We start from the raw sequence: 12516 nt of genomic DNA on the forward strand, positions 1-12516 counted from the left end.
TATACTCATTTCTCCTGGGAGGGGGGGTGGGCATCTGGGGGACCCTTTTTAAAGGGGACTCCCAGATTCCACCATGAACCCCCCCCCCCAGGAAATCGCGGCCTCCACCTCCACCGCCCATCGGAGGTGGAGAAGAGCCCCTTGTCCTTGGATTGGACAAGGGCTCGGAGGGGGAGGGGAAAGCTTGGCTGCCCCTCCCCTTCCGAGACCCCCCAATCCATGGACCATGCGGGCTGGTATAGTCAGGGTGCAGAGCCCCACGCGGCCGGTGCTCCGCATTCTGGCTATCCCAGCCTGCATGGGGGACAAGGGGTTAAAGAGGCCTGGGAGGGGGGACCCCACGTCGTTTTTTTTTAATATTTCCCACACTCAGAACGAAGTAAGTATAACTCTTCCCACTTGGGGGAATCTATGAAAATAATACACTATTGTTACCTGTGCAAAAAAAACTGACATTTTCCGCATTTAAAAGACATTTTTGCCCTTGAAACTTAAAAATCGATTTTCTCAAAAACTATAAGGTCTTTTTGAAAAAAAAAAATTCCTTTTATTCCCACTGATCCCCTTAATATACCCTAGGAATTTGGTGTTCCTAAACTTTAAGCAGGCTTTGCTATTAACCGTTAAAGTCGGCTGGTTTTTAAATGTATACATTTTTACTTTGAAACTTTAACATCGATTTTCTCAAAAACTATAAGGTCTTTTTTAAAAAAAAAAATTTCCTCTTATTCCTTCTGATCTCCTTAATATATTCTCCAAATTTGAGGCTCTTAGCATTTAAGGGGGCTTTGCTATTAACCCTTAAAGTCGGCGGCTTTTTTACATTATACGGAGCGTTACGGTTTAACGCGAAATTACGGTAGTGTTTAATGTGAAATTACGGCATGAACAAATACCCATTGTAATGCGAAAATTACGTGAAAATTACGCTTACGCGAAATTTCGCGAAATCCATCTTCATTACGATTATGTACTTACGGACATAATCGTAATTACACTAATTACGCGAAATTTCGCGAAATCGTAATTACGTCATTACGCTTATCTCTATGTCCCTCGCCGCAGCTATCCCCGCAGCCGTTCTCCGCAGCTCGCTCCCGGTCCCCGGCGGTGACGTCAGGTCGGCCTGTACTGCGCCTGCGCAAGCGGTGCTGTCAATCACCGTCACGTAGGCCGGAGTGGACTGCGCAGGTGCAGTTGTTCTGCGCCAGCACAGTCCGCTCCAGCCCACATGGCGGTGATTGACAGCGCCGCTCGCACAGGCACAGTACAGGCCGACCTGGATGACTCCTTTAAGGAAATATTCATGCTGATTGGTTGTTCTGCGCAATGGCATGATTTTCATTCTAGTTTTCTTTCCACTGGTGTTGGTAAATCAGCTTCTTTGAAAGTCGTTCTGCGGGGTCTTCATAAATCTCTGGCAAAGCATTTTCAGTCTAGGTGAGTCTGTGACCACTAAAGGACTGCCAGGTATGGAAGTTATCTTTCATCACTGCATCAATGAAGATGCTAAAGTATGGTCAGGTTGCTTCAGGGGGAGCATGATAGCAGTCATACTAAACTAGAAGGTCTGGCAAAGTCAAGGGACCCAGTGGTGCTAGTGAAAGCTTTTCAAAAGAAACATGGCAGGCAATTTGGTGTGACTTTATAGCATGACATCTAATGCTGGGCATACACAGCAGTTTCTCCCCTTATCAATCGAGCCGCTCGGTCACTGCCAGCGGACAATAGCGGGGAATCGAGTGGCTGATAAGGAGCGCCAGCGGGGACGAGCGGGAATCGATCCGCGCCCACGAGCGGGGACGCGGCGGGGGTCGATCCGGTGGCTAATCGGCCGCCGGATCGACCCGTGTATGCCCAGCATAACACTGATTTTTTTTTTTCTTGAACAGTACAAATGAACTTTCAAGACTTTTAGTTGTAATCTCCAATAGGGCCATGCCACTTTTTAAAAAAAAATGTTGCAGAGATCTATTGCAGCTTCAAACTCTTTCAGCAATGTTAGTAATCTAGTTCACACTATATGTATTGTGTAAAGGTAGCCATACATCTAGCGATTTGGCTGTATAATCGACTATTCAATTCAATCATTTTATAGAATCAAGAGAGAATTGAGTGTGTTCCAGAATTCCTGATTGATGAAAAGTGGCTGATTTCGATCGCACAGGTAGTGTCACCAAAATTGTTACAACTTAAGGAGAATAGTGGGTACAAGTAAAAAAAACATTTCAAAAAGACCTTGTAGAATTTGAGAAAATCAATTTTAAAAGTGCAAAGGAAAAATGTTTTTTTTTTCTGAGTTTAACCACTTGCCGACCGCCCACTACCAATTGGCGGTGGCAAAGTGGCACTCCCAGGACCGCGTAACGCAAATTGACGGCAGCACGGAGATCGAGCGCAGTGATGTGCGCGCATCCACCGGCATTAGGCTCTGCCCACCCACGACGTCAACCCGCCGGCTATTTAGAAGCGCTGGTGGGTTTGTAATGTATACAAAGTGTATTATACAGGCTGCCTCCTGCCCTGATCGAGGGACCACCAGGGCAGGAGGCAGCCCCCACCCTAGTAAGCACAACAGCACACTGATCCTGCCCCCCCTCCCTCCTGATCGCCCACAGCACCCCTCAGACCCCCCCCCCCCCCCATCACCCCCTCAGACCACTGTTTGCACCCAATCACCTCCCTAATCACCCATCAATCACCCCCTGTCACTATCTGTCAATGCTAAAATTTAGATTAGGTCCTAAACTGCCCCCTGGGGGCTCCTGATCACCTCCCCCCACACCCTCAGAAACCCCCCCCCCCAGACCCAAGGCCCCCCGCCGTGTACTGTATACATCTATTCTCCCCCATAATCACCCACTGATCACCTGTCAATCACCCATCAATCACCTTGTCACTGCCACCCATCAGATCAGACGCTAACCTGCCCCTTGCGGGCACCTGATCACCCACCAACACCCTCAGATCGCCCTGCAGACCTGCCCTCAAATCTCCTCCCAAGTGCATTGTTTACATCTGTTTTCCCCTCTAATCACCCACTGATCACCCATCAATCACCCATCAATCCCCCCTTGTCACCACCTGTCACTGCTACCCATCAGATCAGACCCTAATCTGCCCCTTGCGGGTGCCCACTTACCCGCCCACATCCTCAGATTGCCCTCAGACCTCCCCTGATCACCTCGCCAGTGCATTGCTTGCATCCATTCTCCCCTCTAATCACACCCTGATCACCTATCAATCACCCCGTCACCCCCTGTCACCACCTGTCACTGCTACCCATCAGATCAGACCCCAATCTGCCCCTTGCGGGCACACAAAAACCCGCCCACACCCTCAGATCGCCCTCACACCGCCCTGATCACCTCCCCAGTGCATTATTTACATCTGTTCTTCCCTCTAATCACCCACTGATTACCCATCAATCACCCATCAATCACCCCCTGTCTCTGCTACCCATCAGATTAGACCCTCATCTGCCCCTTGCGGGCGCACAATCACCCTCTTACACCCTCAGATTGACCTCAGACAGCCCCCCCCCCCCGATCACCTTCCCCCCGATCACCTCCTCAGTGCATTATTTACAACTGTTCTCCTCTCTAATCATCCACTGATCACCCATCAAATCCCCCCTGTCACCACCTGTCACTGCTACCCATCAGATCAGACCCTAATCTGCCCCTTGCGGGTACCCAATAACCTGCCCACACCCTCAGATCGCTCTCAGACCCCCCCCTGATCACCTCCCCAGTGCATTGCTTGCATCTATTCCCCCTCTAATCACACCCTGAGACACCCATCAATCACCTCCTGTCACCACCTGTCTCCCCCTAGAACACCTACCCATCAGATCAGGCCCTAATTTGCCCCGTGTCGGCTCCTGATCACTCGGCCAAACCCTCAGATCCCCCTCAAACCCTCTTCTGATCACCTTCCCAGTGCATTAATTGCATCTATTCTCCCCTCTAATCAGTGCACCCCCTGAGACACCCATCATTCACCTCCTGTCACCCCCTAGCAGTCCTATCCATCAGATCAGGCCCTAATCTGCCCCCTGCGGGCTTCTGATCACCCGGCCAAACCCTCACCCGGCCCACCGCAGTGGCAGAATTTTTTTTTTCTGATCACTGCTGGTCTCTACGACTTAATTGTGGCTGAGACCAACCGTTATGCCACACAATACGCAACCGCCAATCCAAGAAGCTACCATGCCCAGCCTTTTTGGTGGAAAGCACTCCAAGTTTCCGAACGTAATATTTTTGGGGGCCTTCTCCTTAACATGGGTCTAGTCAAAAAGAATGTATTGCGGTCTTATTTGTCTACGCACCCAATACATCACATGCCCATGTTCTCTGCTGCCATGTCCAGGTCATGTTTTGAGAGCATCCTGCGCTTCCTGCACTTCAGTGCCAATAAAACCTGCAGGGCCGGCCTTAGGTTTCACAGCGCCCTGAGCGAAACCTGATTTTTGTGCCCCCCTTCATCCTCTTCACACACACACGCACTCACACACGCACTCACACAGGCCCATATGCAATTCACCTTTTCTCCTGAGATATCTCCTAGGACAGGGGTTCCCAACCTTTTTGACGTCGTGACACATCACGCCAAATGCTCAGATCTCTGTGACACTTCACATATGTATAATAGGAAAAATACTATTAATAACCACGAATGGATGGAAAGAGTGCATTATCCTGAATATACTTAAAAATGAAGGCTAGAACCTTTCAGGAATATTAATAAAAACAATCAAACAATCAGTGGGACAGTTAGCCGCCCCCCCCCCCCCCCCCCATTTAGAATGATAGCACAGCAACGACAATTTGCACCAGGCGTTATAGCCGCAGTGCGCCGCCCCAAAAAAACGCCCCCCGATATCATGTGTAGGTGGCGTTAATATAGGTTACCAAGCTTAGGTGCCCTCAATAGGTAGCCAGGCATAGCTGCCTCCAGTATAGGCAGCCATGTGTTGGTGCCCTCAGTAAAGGTAGCCAGCTATAGGTGCCCCCAGTATAGGAAATCAGGTGTAGATGCCCTCAGTATAGGTAACCAGCTATTAGGCGCCCCCTTAGAAGCCGGCGCCCTGAGCGACCGCTCTGGTCGCACAGGTCAAAGGCCGGCTATGACAACCTGTCATCTAAGAGGTCACCCTGCTTATGACCGGTTCCACAGAATTCGGCTCCTCATAGACCACCTGTCATCAAAATTTGCAGATGCTTATACCTCTGAACAGGCATTTTGAGGCATTTGGTTTCTACTCCTCACGGTTTAGGGCCCCTAAAATGCCAGGGCAGTAAAGAAACCCCACAAGTGACCCCATTTTAGAAGGAAAACACCCCAAGGTATTCCGTTAGGTGTATGATGAGTTCATAGAAGATTTAACATATGTAGCAATTTTGGTGACAATAGCATGTATGGAGGCTTTGCTATTCACCGACGTTTCGCGCGCACCACGCAGCGCTAAACTTTGCGCGCGTATTAGCGCATGAAGCAGCCGTTTTTCGCGTCCTAAGTGCCTTTCTCACTTGGCTTGATTCACAAAGTGGTGATAACTGTTATCACGCTGTGAAAAGTGCCTTGTGCAAAATTTTACGTGAAAACGGTTATTGCGCGCATAAATTTGCGTTTGAGCGATAACGCAAATTTTTATCGCGTGAACGCGATCGTTAATGTGCAAAGAATTTGCGTTATCGCGCAAACACAAATTTATGTGCGCGATAACCATTTTTCACATCAAAACGCGCTAAAACGCACGCAAAGCACTTTTTCACAGCCGTGATAACAGTTATCACAACTTTGTGAATGAAGCCCATTAAGTGCTTTGCGCAAAATTTAGCGTGAAAATGGTTATCACATGCAAAAATTTGTAAATTTTCGCGTGTTAATGTTATGCGTTCGTGCGATAAATTCGCGTTATCAAGCAAACACGAACTTTAATGCGAGAAAATTTGCGTTAATGCGCAAACGCAAATTTTTGCGGGTGATAACCTTTTTTTCCTCGCGCTAACCGTTTTTCCTGCAAAAACGCACGCAAAGCGCTTTTTCAAATCCATGATAATAGTTATCACTGCTTTGTGAATCAAGCCCTATGTGTAGTACTGCTACACCAACAAACCAACTCAGCTTCAAACTGCTCATAGGCAGCAATTTCCCGCTCAAAATATAAGCCAGTCAGTAAGCAGTGTCTATGGCAAGAGAGTGTTTTGCAGTAGAAAACTTAAAATGCTGTATCAACCATTATAACATGCAAAAATAAATTACTGGGATATAGTAAGACATGATTCTATATTACTCCATACCTGTAGAGAATGGAATGAGAGCTTCATTCTTTAGTATCTGTTTCTTCTCATCCAGAAAGCGAGCTGGGTTGAATAGATGTGGGTTTTGAAAGTATTTTGGGTCATGCAACACTGAGGTCAAAAGTGGGAAGACTGTTGTATCCTAAAAGGAGATCGGAAGAAAATTTAGTTGGACTTGTAAACATTTCTCCCTTGGCTAACTAATATATAGTATAAGTCATCAGTGGCAAATATATGTCCTATGCAATTAATGAGCACAGTGCACACACTAGCATGAGCCTGTGCTCACTACCACTGAGGAACTTTAGAGCACTAACCAGGAAGCCCTCCTTGGTGTCCAATTATACCCCTATATCGAAGTTGTTCAGCAGCAGGAAGGGATACCAAGGTAAGTACCATCTTACCTCTCCCCCATTCTACCCAATATTTCCACTCTCCCATGGTGTGCACTGCAGATGATCACCTCTGTTGTGCAGCTAAGGCTAGTGCCGATTCTTGGTAGAATGAGGGAGAGATTATTATTATTACTGTATAAAGCGTTAACATACTCCAAGTTCAAAAGATGAGATAAGATGGTACCAGGTCCCGACTGGGTCGGATTTGCTCCCCTCCTCACTGAAGCCATGCATTGTGATGTAGCACACAGTGCAGCTACCGAGTGTTCCTGTATGTTACATGACATGCATTGAGTGTTGAATGGAGGTGTTCTGTACCATTGTCCTGGCTGACTGGGAAGCTAGGGTTAGATGGGAGAGAAGTTTTACTGGTCACTTTTGTTGTTGAAGAGTGGAGAGTTACAGAATATACATGTAATGGGGGGGGGGGGGGGGGAGATTGAGGAGTGTTGCTACCCACACTTGTAGGGGGGTTATGTGGGAGGTCACACTTGTTATTGGGGGCTGGGAATGGTGGCAGCACTGGTTATGGGGAGGAAAGTGATGACCATACTTGGTGTGTTTGGGGAAGGTGGGAGGAAGTTATGATGGCTACACATGTTTTGGAGGTTGGCTACACCTGCCATGGATAGAATGGTAGGGCAGTGGCTACGATTGTTGTGGATTTGTAACTGGGTCTTCCATAGTTGTTTGGAGGGTTTGTGAAGCCTAGGGGACAGGGGCGTAGCAATAGAGGGTGCAGAGGTAGCGACCGCATCAGGGCCCTTGGGCCAGCGGGGCCCTCCCTCAACTGCAGTATTTGCTCTCTATTAATCCTGTGCTCATAATAATCACTTCTATAGATACTTTGAATAGTGGTAATCATTAACAAACTGTTCCCCATCCCCTTCTTGCACCTCTGACACTGTAGTTGCTATTGGCAGGTTTTGGTGCGCCGTATCAATTGTTATGTATAGAGTGCTTGGGGAGGGGGGGTGAGATACAAAAGTGACATGAATGTCTGATTGATTGATAAGAGATTACTGTTCACAGTATATATGTAAGCTTCTTTTAATATTGGATGTTCTATGATGGTTCATTACAACACTGGCAGTTATAATTCAAAATAACACATTTGTTCATTCTCATCAAAAACTGGCTATGAAATATTTCTAATCATAACACTCTCATGGAGTATTGACCATGAGAGTAGTGCTATCTACAATGAGAACCATAATATTTTCATGGAAGACTGACCATGAGAATTTTTGCTATCTAACACTAGTCAAAATATGTGTGCAAGTTCTCAAAATATGTGTGCAAGTTGTCTTGTCTTGTGACGCTTCTAAAGCAGGTTGTGATCACGCAGCCATGTGTCTTGTCTGCACAGGCGCACTAATACAAGCACATGGCGATCACGCACCCTTATCTGCACAGGTGCATGTATGAAACAAGTTCTGCGCCTGCGCAGACATTGAATTCTGTCTATATAAAGGAGGGAAAATGCTTTTGAGTTGGGGGCTTTCGAAGGACAAGCAGACATGCCGTCTGTTGGTGTAGTCAAGTATTTCCCCTCCGAGGTCGCTGAGGTCCCCCGATCTTCTCTGGGTGATGCTGCAATACTACGTAAGAAATAATATTGATGTTCACTAATTACTCAAATACAATGTAACTATGATTCTGCAAGCCTAGATAATTTTTATAACAGGATTGTAGCTCAATAAATATTATTATTGAACCTTTCCTCATGTTTTGCTGCAATTCATTTACCCACTACGGTGGTGAGCAAAGTTAGAGGGTCTAAAAACCCTTCCTGTGAGGCAAAACAGGGGCCCATTGTAAAACTTGCATTGGGACCCACAACTCCTTAGCTATGCCACTTCTAGGGGACCTTATACCCCTGCCCTTGTTAGCCCATTTTCACCTGTTCACTCAATTGAAAAAAGACACTGGCCTTGCACTCAAATCAGTTTCTGACTGGATATATTGGGTACTATCATGCTAGAGCAAAGAGAGTGTTCCTACTTTTGGAATAGTATATCCTCGGAAGATGGATGTTTGTGCAGTTGCATGAGGTACACCAAGTGGCGCAATGTCAGCAAATCTTTGTATCTCTTGGATTACAGCATCCATATATGGCATGTTCCGCCGATCCTCCACAGAAGGACATCGGTCCACACCAACCACCTGGTCTATTTCTTCCTGGACTTTAGCTGAGAAGAGATAAGGGATGTTGTTTAATGAAAATCTCTGCCCATGAAGTGGATTTCCTACAATATTTTTCATGAAACTATGCTCACAGGGAAGAAAAATATAATCAGAATCTGACTATGGTGATAACTGCATGTCTAAATTTTCCATTATTTTGGAGACTGGAGCAGAAATAATAAAGTTTGGGGGAACTGAGGATATGACAAAACCACTATTGATCGCTTAAAGAGAATATGTATTGTTAAAATCACACAAAAGTAAACACACCAGTGCGTTAGGGGACATCTCCTATTACCCTCTGTCACAATTTCGCAGCTCCCCACCGCATTTAAAGTGGTTAAAAACAGTTTTAAAAAGTTTGTTTATAAACAAACAAAATGGCCACCAAAACAGGAAGTAGGTTGATGTACAGTATGTCCACACATAAAAAATACATCCATACACAAGCAGGCTGTATACAGCATTCCTTTTGAATCTCAAGAGATCATTTGTGTGTTTCTTTCCCCCTGCATCTCTCATGCACTGAAGTTTCAGGCTGCTCTTTTCTTCCTGCAAACAGCTTTGCCATTGTCTGTAATTCCTCACTATGTGAAAGCCCAGCCAGCTCAGAGGACGATTTATCCAGCTTGTAAAAGATAAGAGAGAAGAGAGAAGCTGCTCTAATCTAAATAACACACAGCAGTGTGCAGAGAGGGGCCAGGAGGGGGGAGATGCATCACAGAACCACAACACCGAAGAACTTGGCAGCCTTCCAGACACAGGCTGACAAGTCTGACAAGTGAGAGATAAGTTGATTTATTACAGAGACTGTGATAGTACAAAGTGCTGCAGTAAGCCAGAACACATTAGAATAGCTTTTGGAACTTGTAGGATGATAAAAAACAGGATGCAATTTTTGTTACGGAGTCTCTTTAAGCCAACTAACACATTGAAGGACCAACGGGGACATTTGAAGTGTTAAAGAGGAGGAGCATGTGTCTGAAATTGATGTAGGTTCGGTTCACACTACATCTCAAAATGGTCTATTTCAAATATGTGCTGACATGTCCGTTGTCTGTTCCATCTGTTGCAGTGAAAGAACATAAAGTCCTAACCTTATCCATGACACTGAACCCTGTAGTGCGAACACATCCTTAGTTCCTCCAGACACTCATATAGTGATAGTACTAATGTATGTAATATTATCCAAGACATAGCACTGGAGTTTTCACTGAAGGTAATATCTGACTGTGTACTGTATTACCATTTTGGGGTCACTAACATGCAACGGTAAACTTTTGGCAAAACATAATAAATAATCAGAGGATGAAGGATGGGAAATTAAATGTATGTACCTAGGACATCTGGATGCTTGAGCAGAATCCTCAGACTGTATCTTATTGTCGTACTGGTTGTTTCAGTCCCAGCAAAGAATAAATTAAGTACAGTGATAAAGAGGTTATCAAAATGAAACTCAGTGTTAGGGTTATCCTTCTCCTGTAGGGAGAAAAGTCATGTATTAAAAAAAAACAAAAACAAAAAAAAACATTGATTATATTTTCAGCAGGAGATAACACCTCTCTGTTCATAGGGTACTATGGCTTTACTGGACCATAAGTTATACCGAAATTTTACACTTTGTTATTTAACTCTGTAGAGAATCCATGCTTTTAAATATACTGTTTATCCTAAAAAGATAACTGTTTCACAAAAGCACGGATGCAGTTTATTGTCCTGAACATCTTTTCTTCTGTCTTATCCAGCAATGTGAAAACTCTAGTTCTAACCAACTACTGTACTCAGAAGTCAGAATCACAGCTGAACTAGCTGACTCCCATGTGATCACTGCTCAGCCCTCCCATCTGATAACTCATGCTGTGTAGGTGAAAAGCAGAGTCACTGGAAAGGGAGGGGAGAGCAGTGATCACATGGGAGTCGGTAACAGGCTGTAGTGACTTGCAACATTTTTTTTACATACTAAAATGTTTTATATGCAAACAATTACTTGGTGTGAAGGATCTAGGTGATTTATTTAGTTTTAATTGCTATATACATAAAAATTGATTGCACTTACAGAGTAAAGGTGCGTACACACGCACTACTAAATGCAATGACGGGTCCGCCAGACCCTCCCGCTGGTCGGTATTTAGCCGACAGTAGTGCGTGTGTACACGTTGTCGGCGGACTGATAAGGCTGTTGGTGAATGATCTGCTCAGCGGATTGTTCAGAAACAGCCTTATCAGTCTGCCGACAGCACGTACACACGCGCATACTGTCGGCTAAAGACTGCCCAGCGGAAGGGTCCGGCGGACCCATCGTTGCATTTAGTAGTACGTGTGTACACACCTTTAAAGAGAAGGAGATGAAAAAGTGCCAGGAGTGCCGGGGCCAGGAACAACAATGGTCCATGGTCAGTGGCTGGGAAGGGATGATAACCAAGTTGTATCAAAGGTCTACAGTATGTCACATGCTTACGGATTCCTGAGAAAAGACCCTTCTAGTGATCACATGGGGGTCAGTAGCAGGCTTGAGTGACCTGCATCATTTTTCATATACAAACAAAAACATGGCATACAGAATATGGCTGAATAAGGTAAAAGACAATTTATGGGTAAAAAACAGCATATGTGCTTTTATGCCACCAAATTTTTAAGATAAGAAAGAGGGACACTTTAAGACACACCTCTGCCACACTTCTAATAACGCCCCACCACACCCCTAGCCACGCACAGCACAAAGAATGCAGAAGCAAAATATGTTGTTTTATCATTCAAACCACATTGGTCCTTTCTATCATCATTAGTTTTCCTTAAACACTTAAGTACCAGTGGTCTCTGCCTCCTTAAGGACCAGAGACCGCTGGTACAGAAACAGCAGAATCTCGACAGATAACAACGAATCGCCACACTTACCCGCCTCAACCGCCGTCGCCGCCGGATGTCGAGAATCTGGGCCACCCACTCTGCCTTCTCTATGACGGCAGAGTTCCCGTGAGCCGGTCAGGAGCCACTTTCATTGGCTCCTGAGTCCTGACCCTGTCTTGTAAGCCAATGGGAGCGACATTGAAAAACAGGGCCAGGAGCCAATGAAATCGGCTCCTGATTCGCTCACAGGGCTATGCCGTCGTAGAGACAGGCAGTGCAACTGAGCTGCGGCGAGAGACGACGGGATTCAGCGGCGAGATCAGCGGGAGCGATAGAAATGGCAGATGCGCGCAGCGGCGAACAATTGAAATCTACGCCCTGCCGGCCAGGTGACCACCAAAACAGGGCGTAGATTTCAATTAGCTTGGTACTAAAGTAGTTAATGTTAACATTTGAAAATAAGAAATACATCAATTTAACTTATGGGAATAAAGTTTAGCGTCAATTTAACACATTCTTCAGTAGAAAAATACATATATTTACACAGATCTGTGCATGACAAATAAAAAAAAGAGGGACACATGGATAGCGTTTCCAAAGAGGGACCACCCTATCCCTCTGAAAAAGTGACAGTTGGAAGCTATGATTAAGCACTTTTGTTTTAGGGTACATTCATTTTGGATTCTTACAGTACATCTGGTTCCACTACAGTCACTTTAAAGCGGACCTGAACTCAGAACTTCCTCTCTGCTCTAAAAGATACGCAGCAGCATAATAACCTT

At 45.5% G+C, this 12516-nt stretch overlaps 1 protein-coding gene across 2 annotated transcripts in view; it reads right to left on the minus strand.

Moving 5' to 3' along the window:
• The window catches only part of LOC137529001 (cytochrome P450 2B4-like), an 81119-nt gene that overhangs the window by 6925 nt on the left and 61678 nt on the right, over positions 1-12516 (minus strand). For both annotated transcript variants that reach the window (XM_068250859.1, XM_068250858.1), the window contains exons 7-9: positions 10225-10366; positions 8705-8892; positions 6306-6447 (exon numbers count right to left, since the gene is read on the minus strand). In XM_068250859.1, the coding sequence (XP_068106960.1) occupies positions 6306-6447; positions 8705-8892; positions 10225-10366 (472 nt within the window). The remainder of the gene's footprint in view (positions 1-6305; positions 6448-8704; positions 8893-10224; positions 10367-12516) is intronic.

The sequence above is a fragment of the Hyperolius riggenbachi genome, chromosome 8 (assembly GCF_040937935.1).
Source record: "Hyperolius riggenbachi isolate aHypRig1 chromosome 8, aHypRig1.pri, whole genome shotgun sequence".
NCBI classification, from domain to species: domain Eukaryota; kingdom Metazoa; phylum Chordata; class Amphibia; order Anura; family Hyperoliidae; genus Hyperolius; species Hyperolius riggenbachi.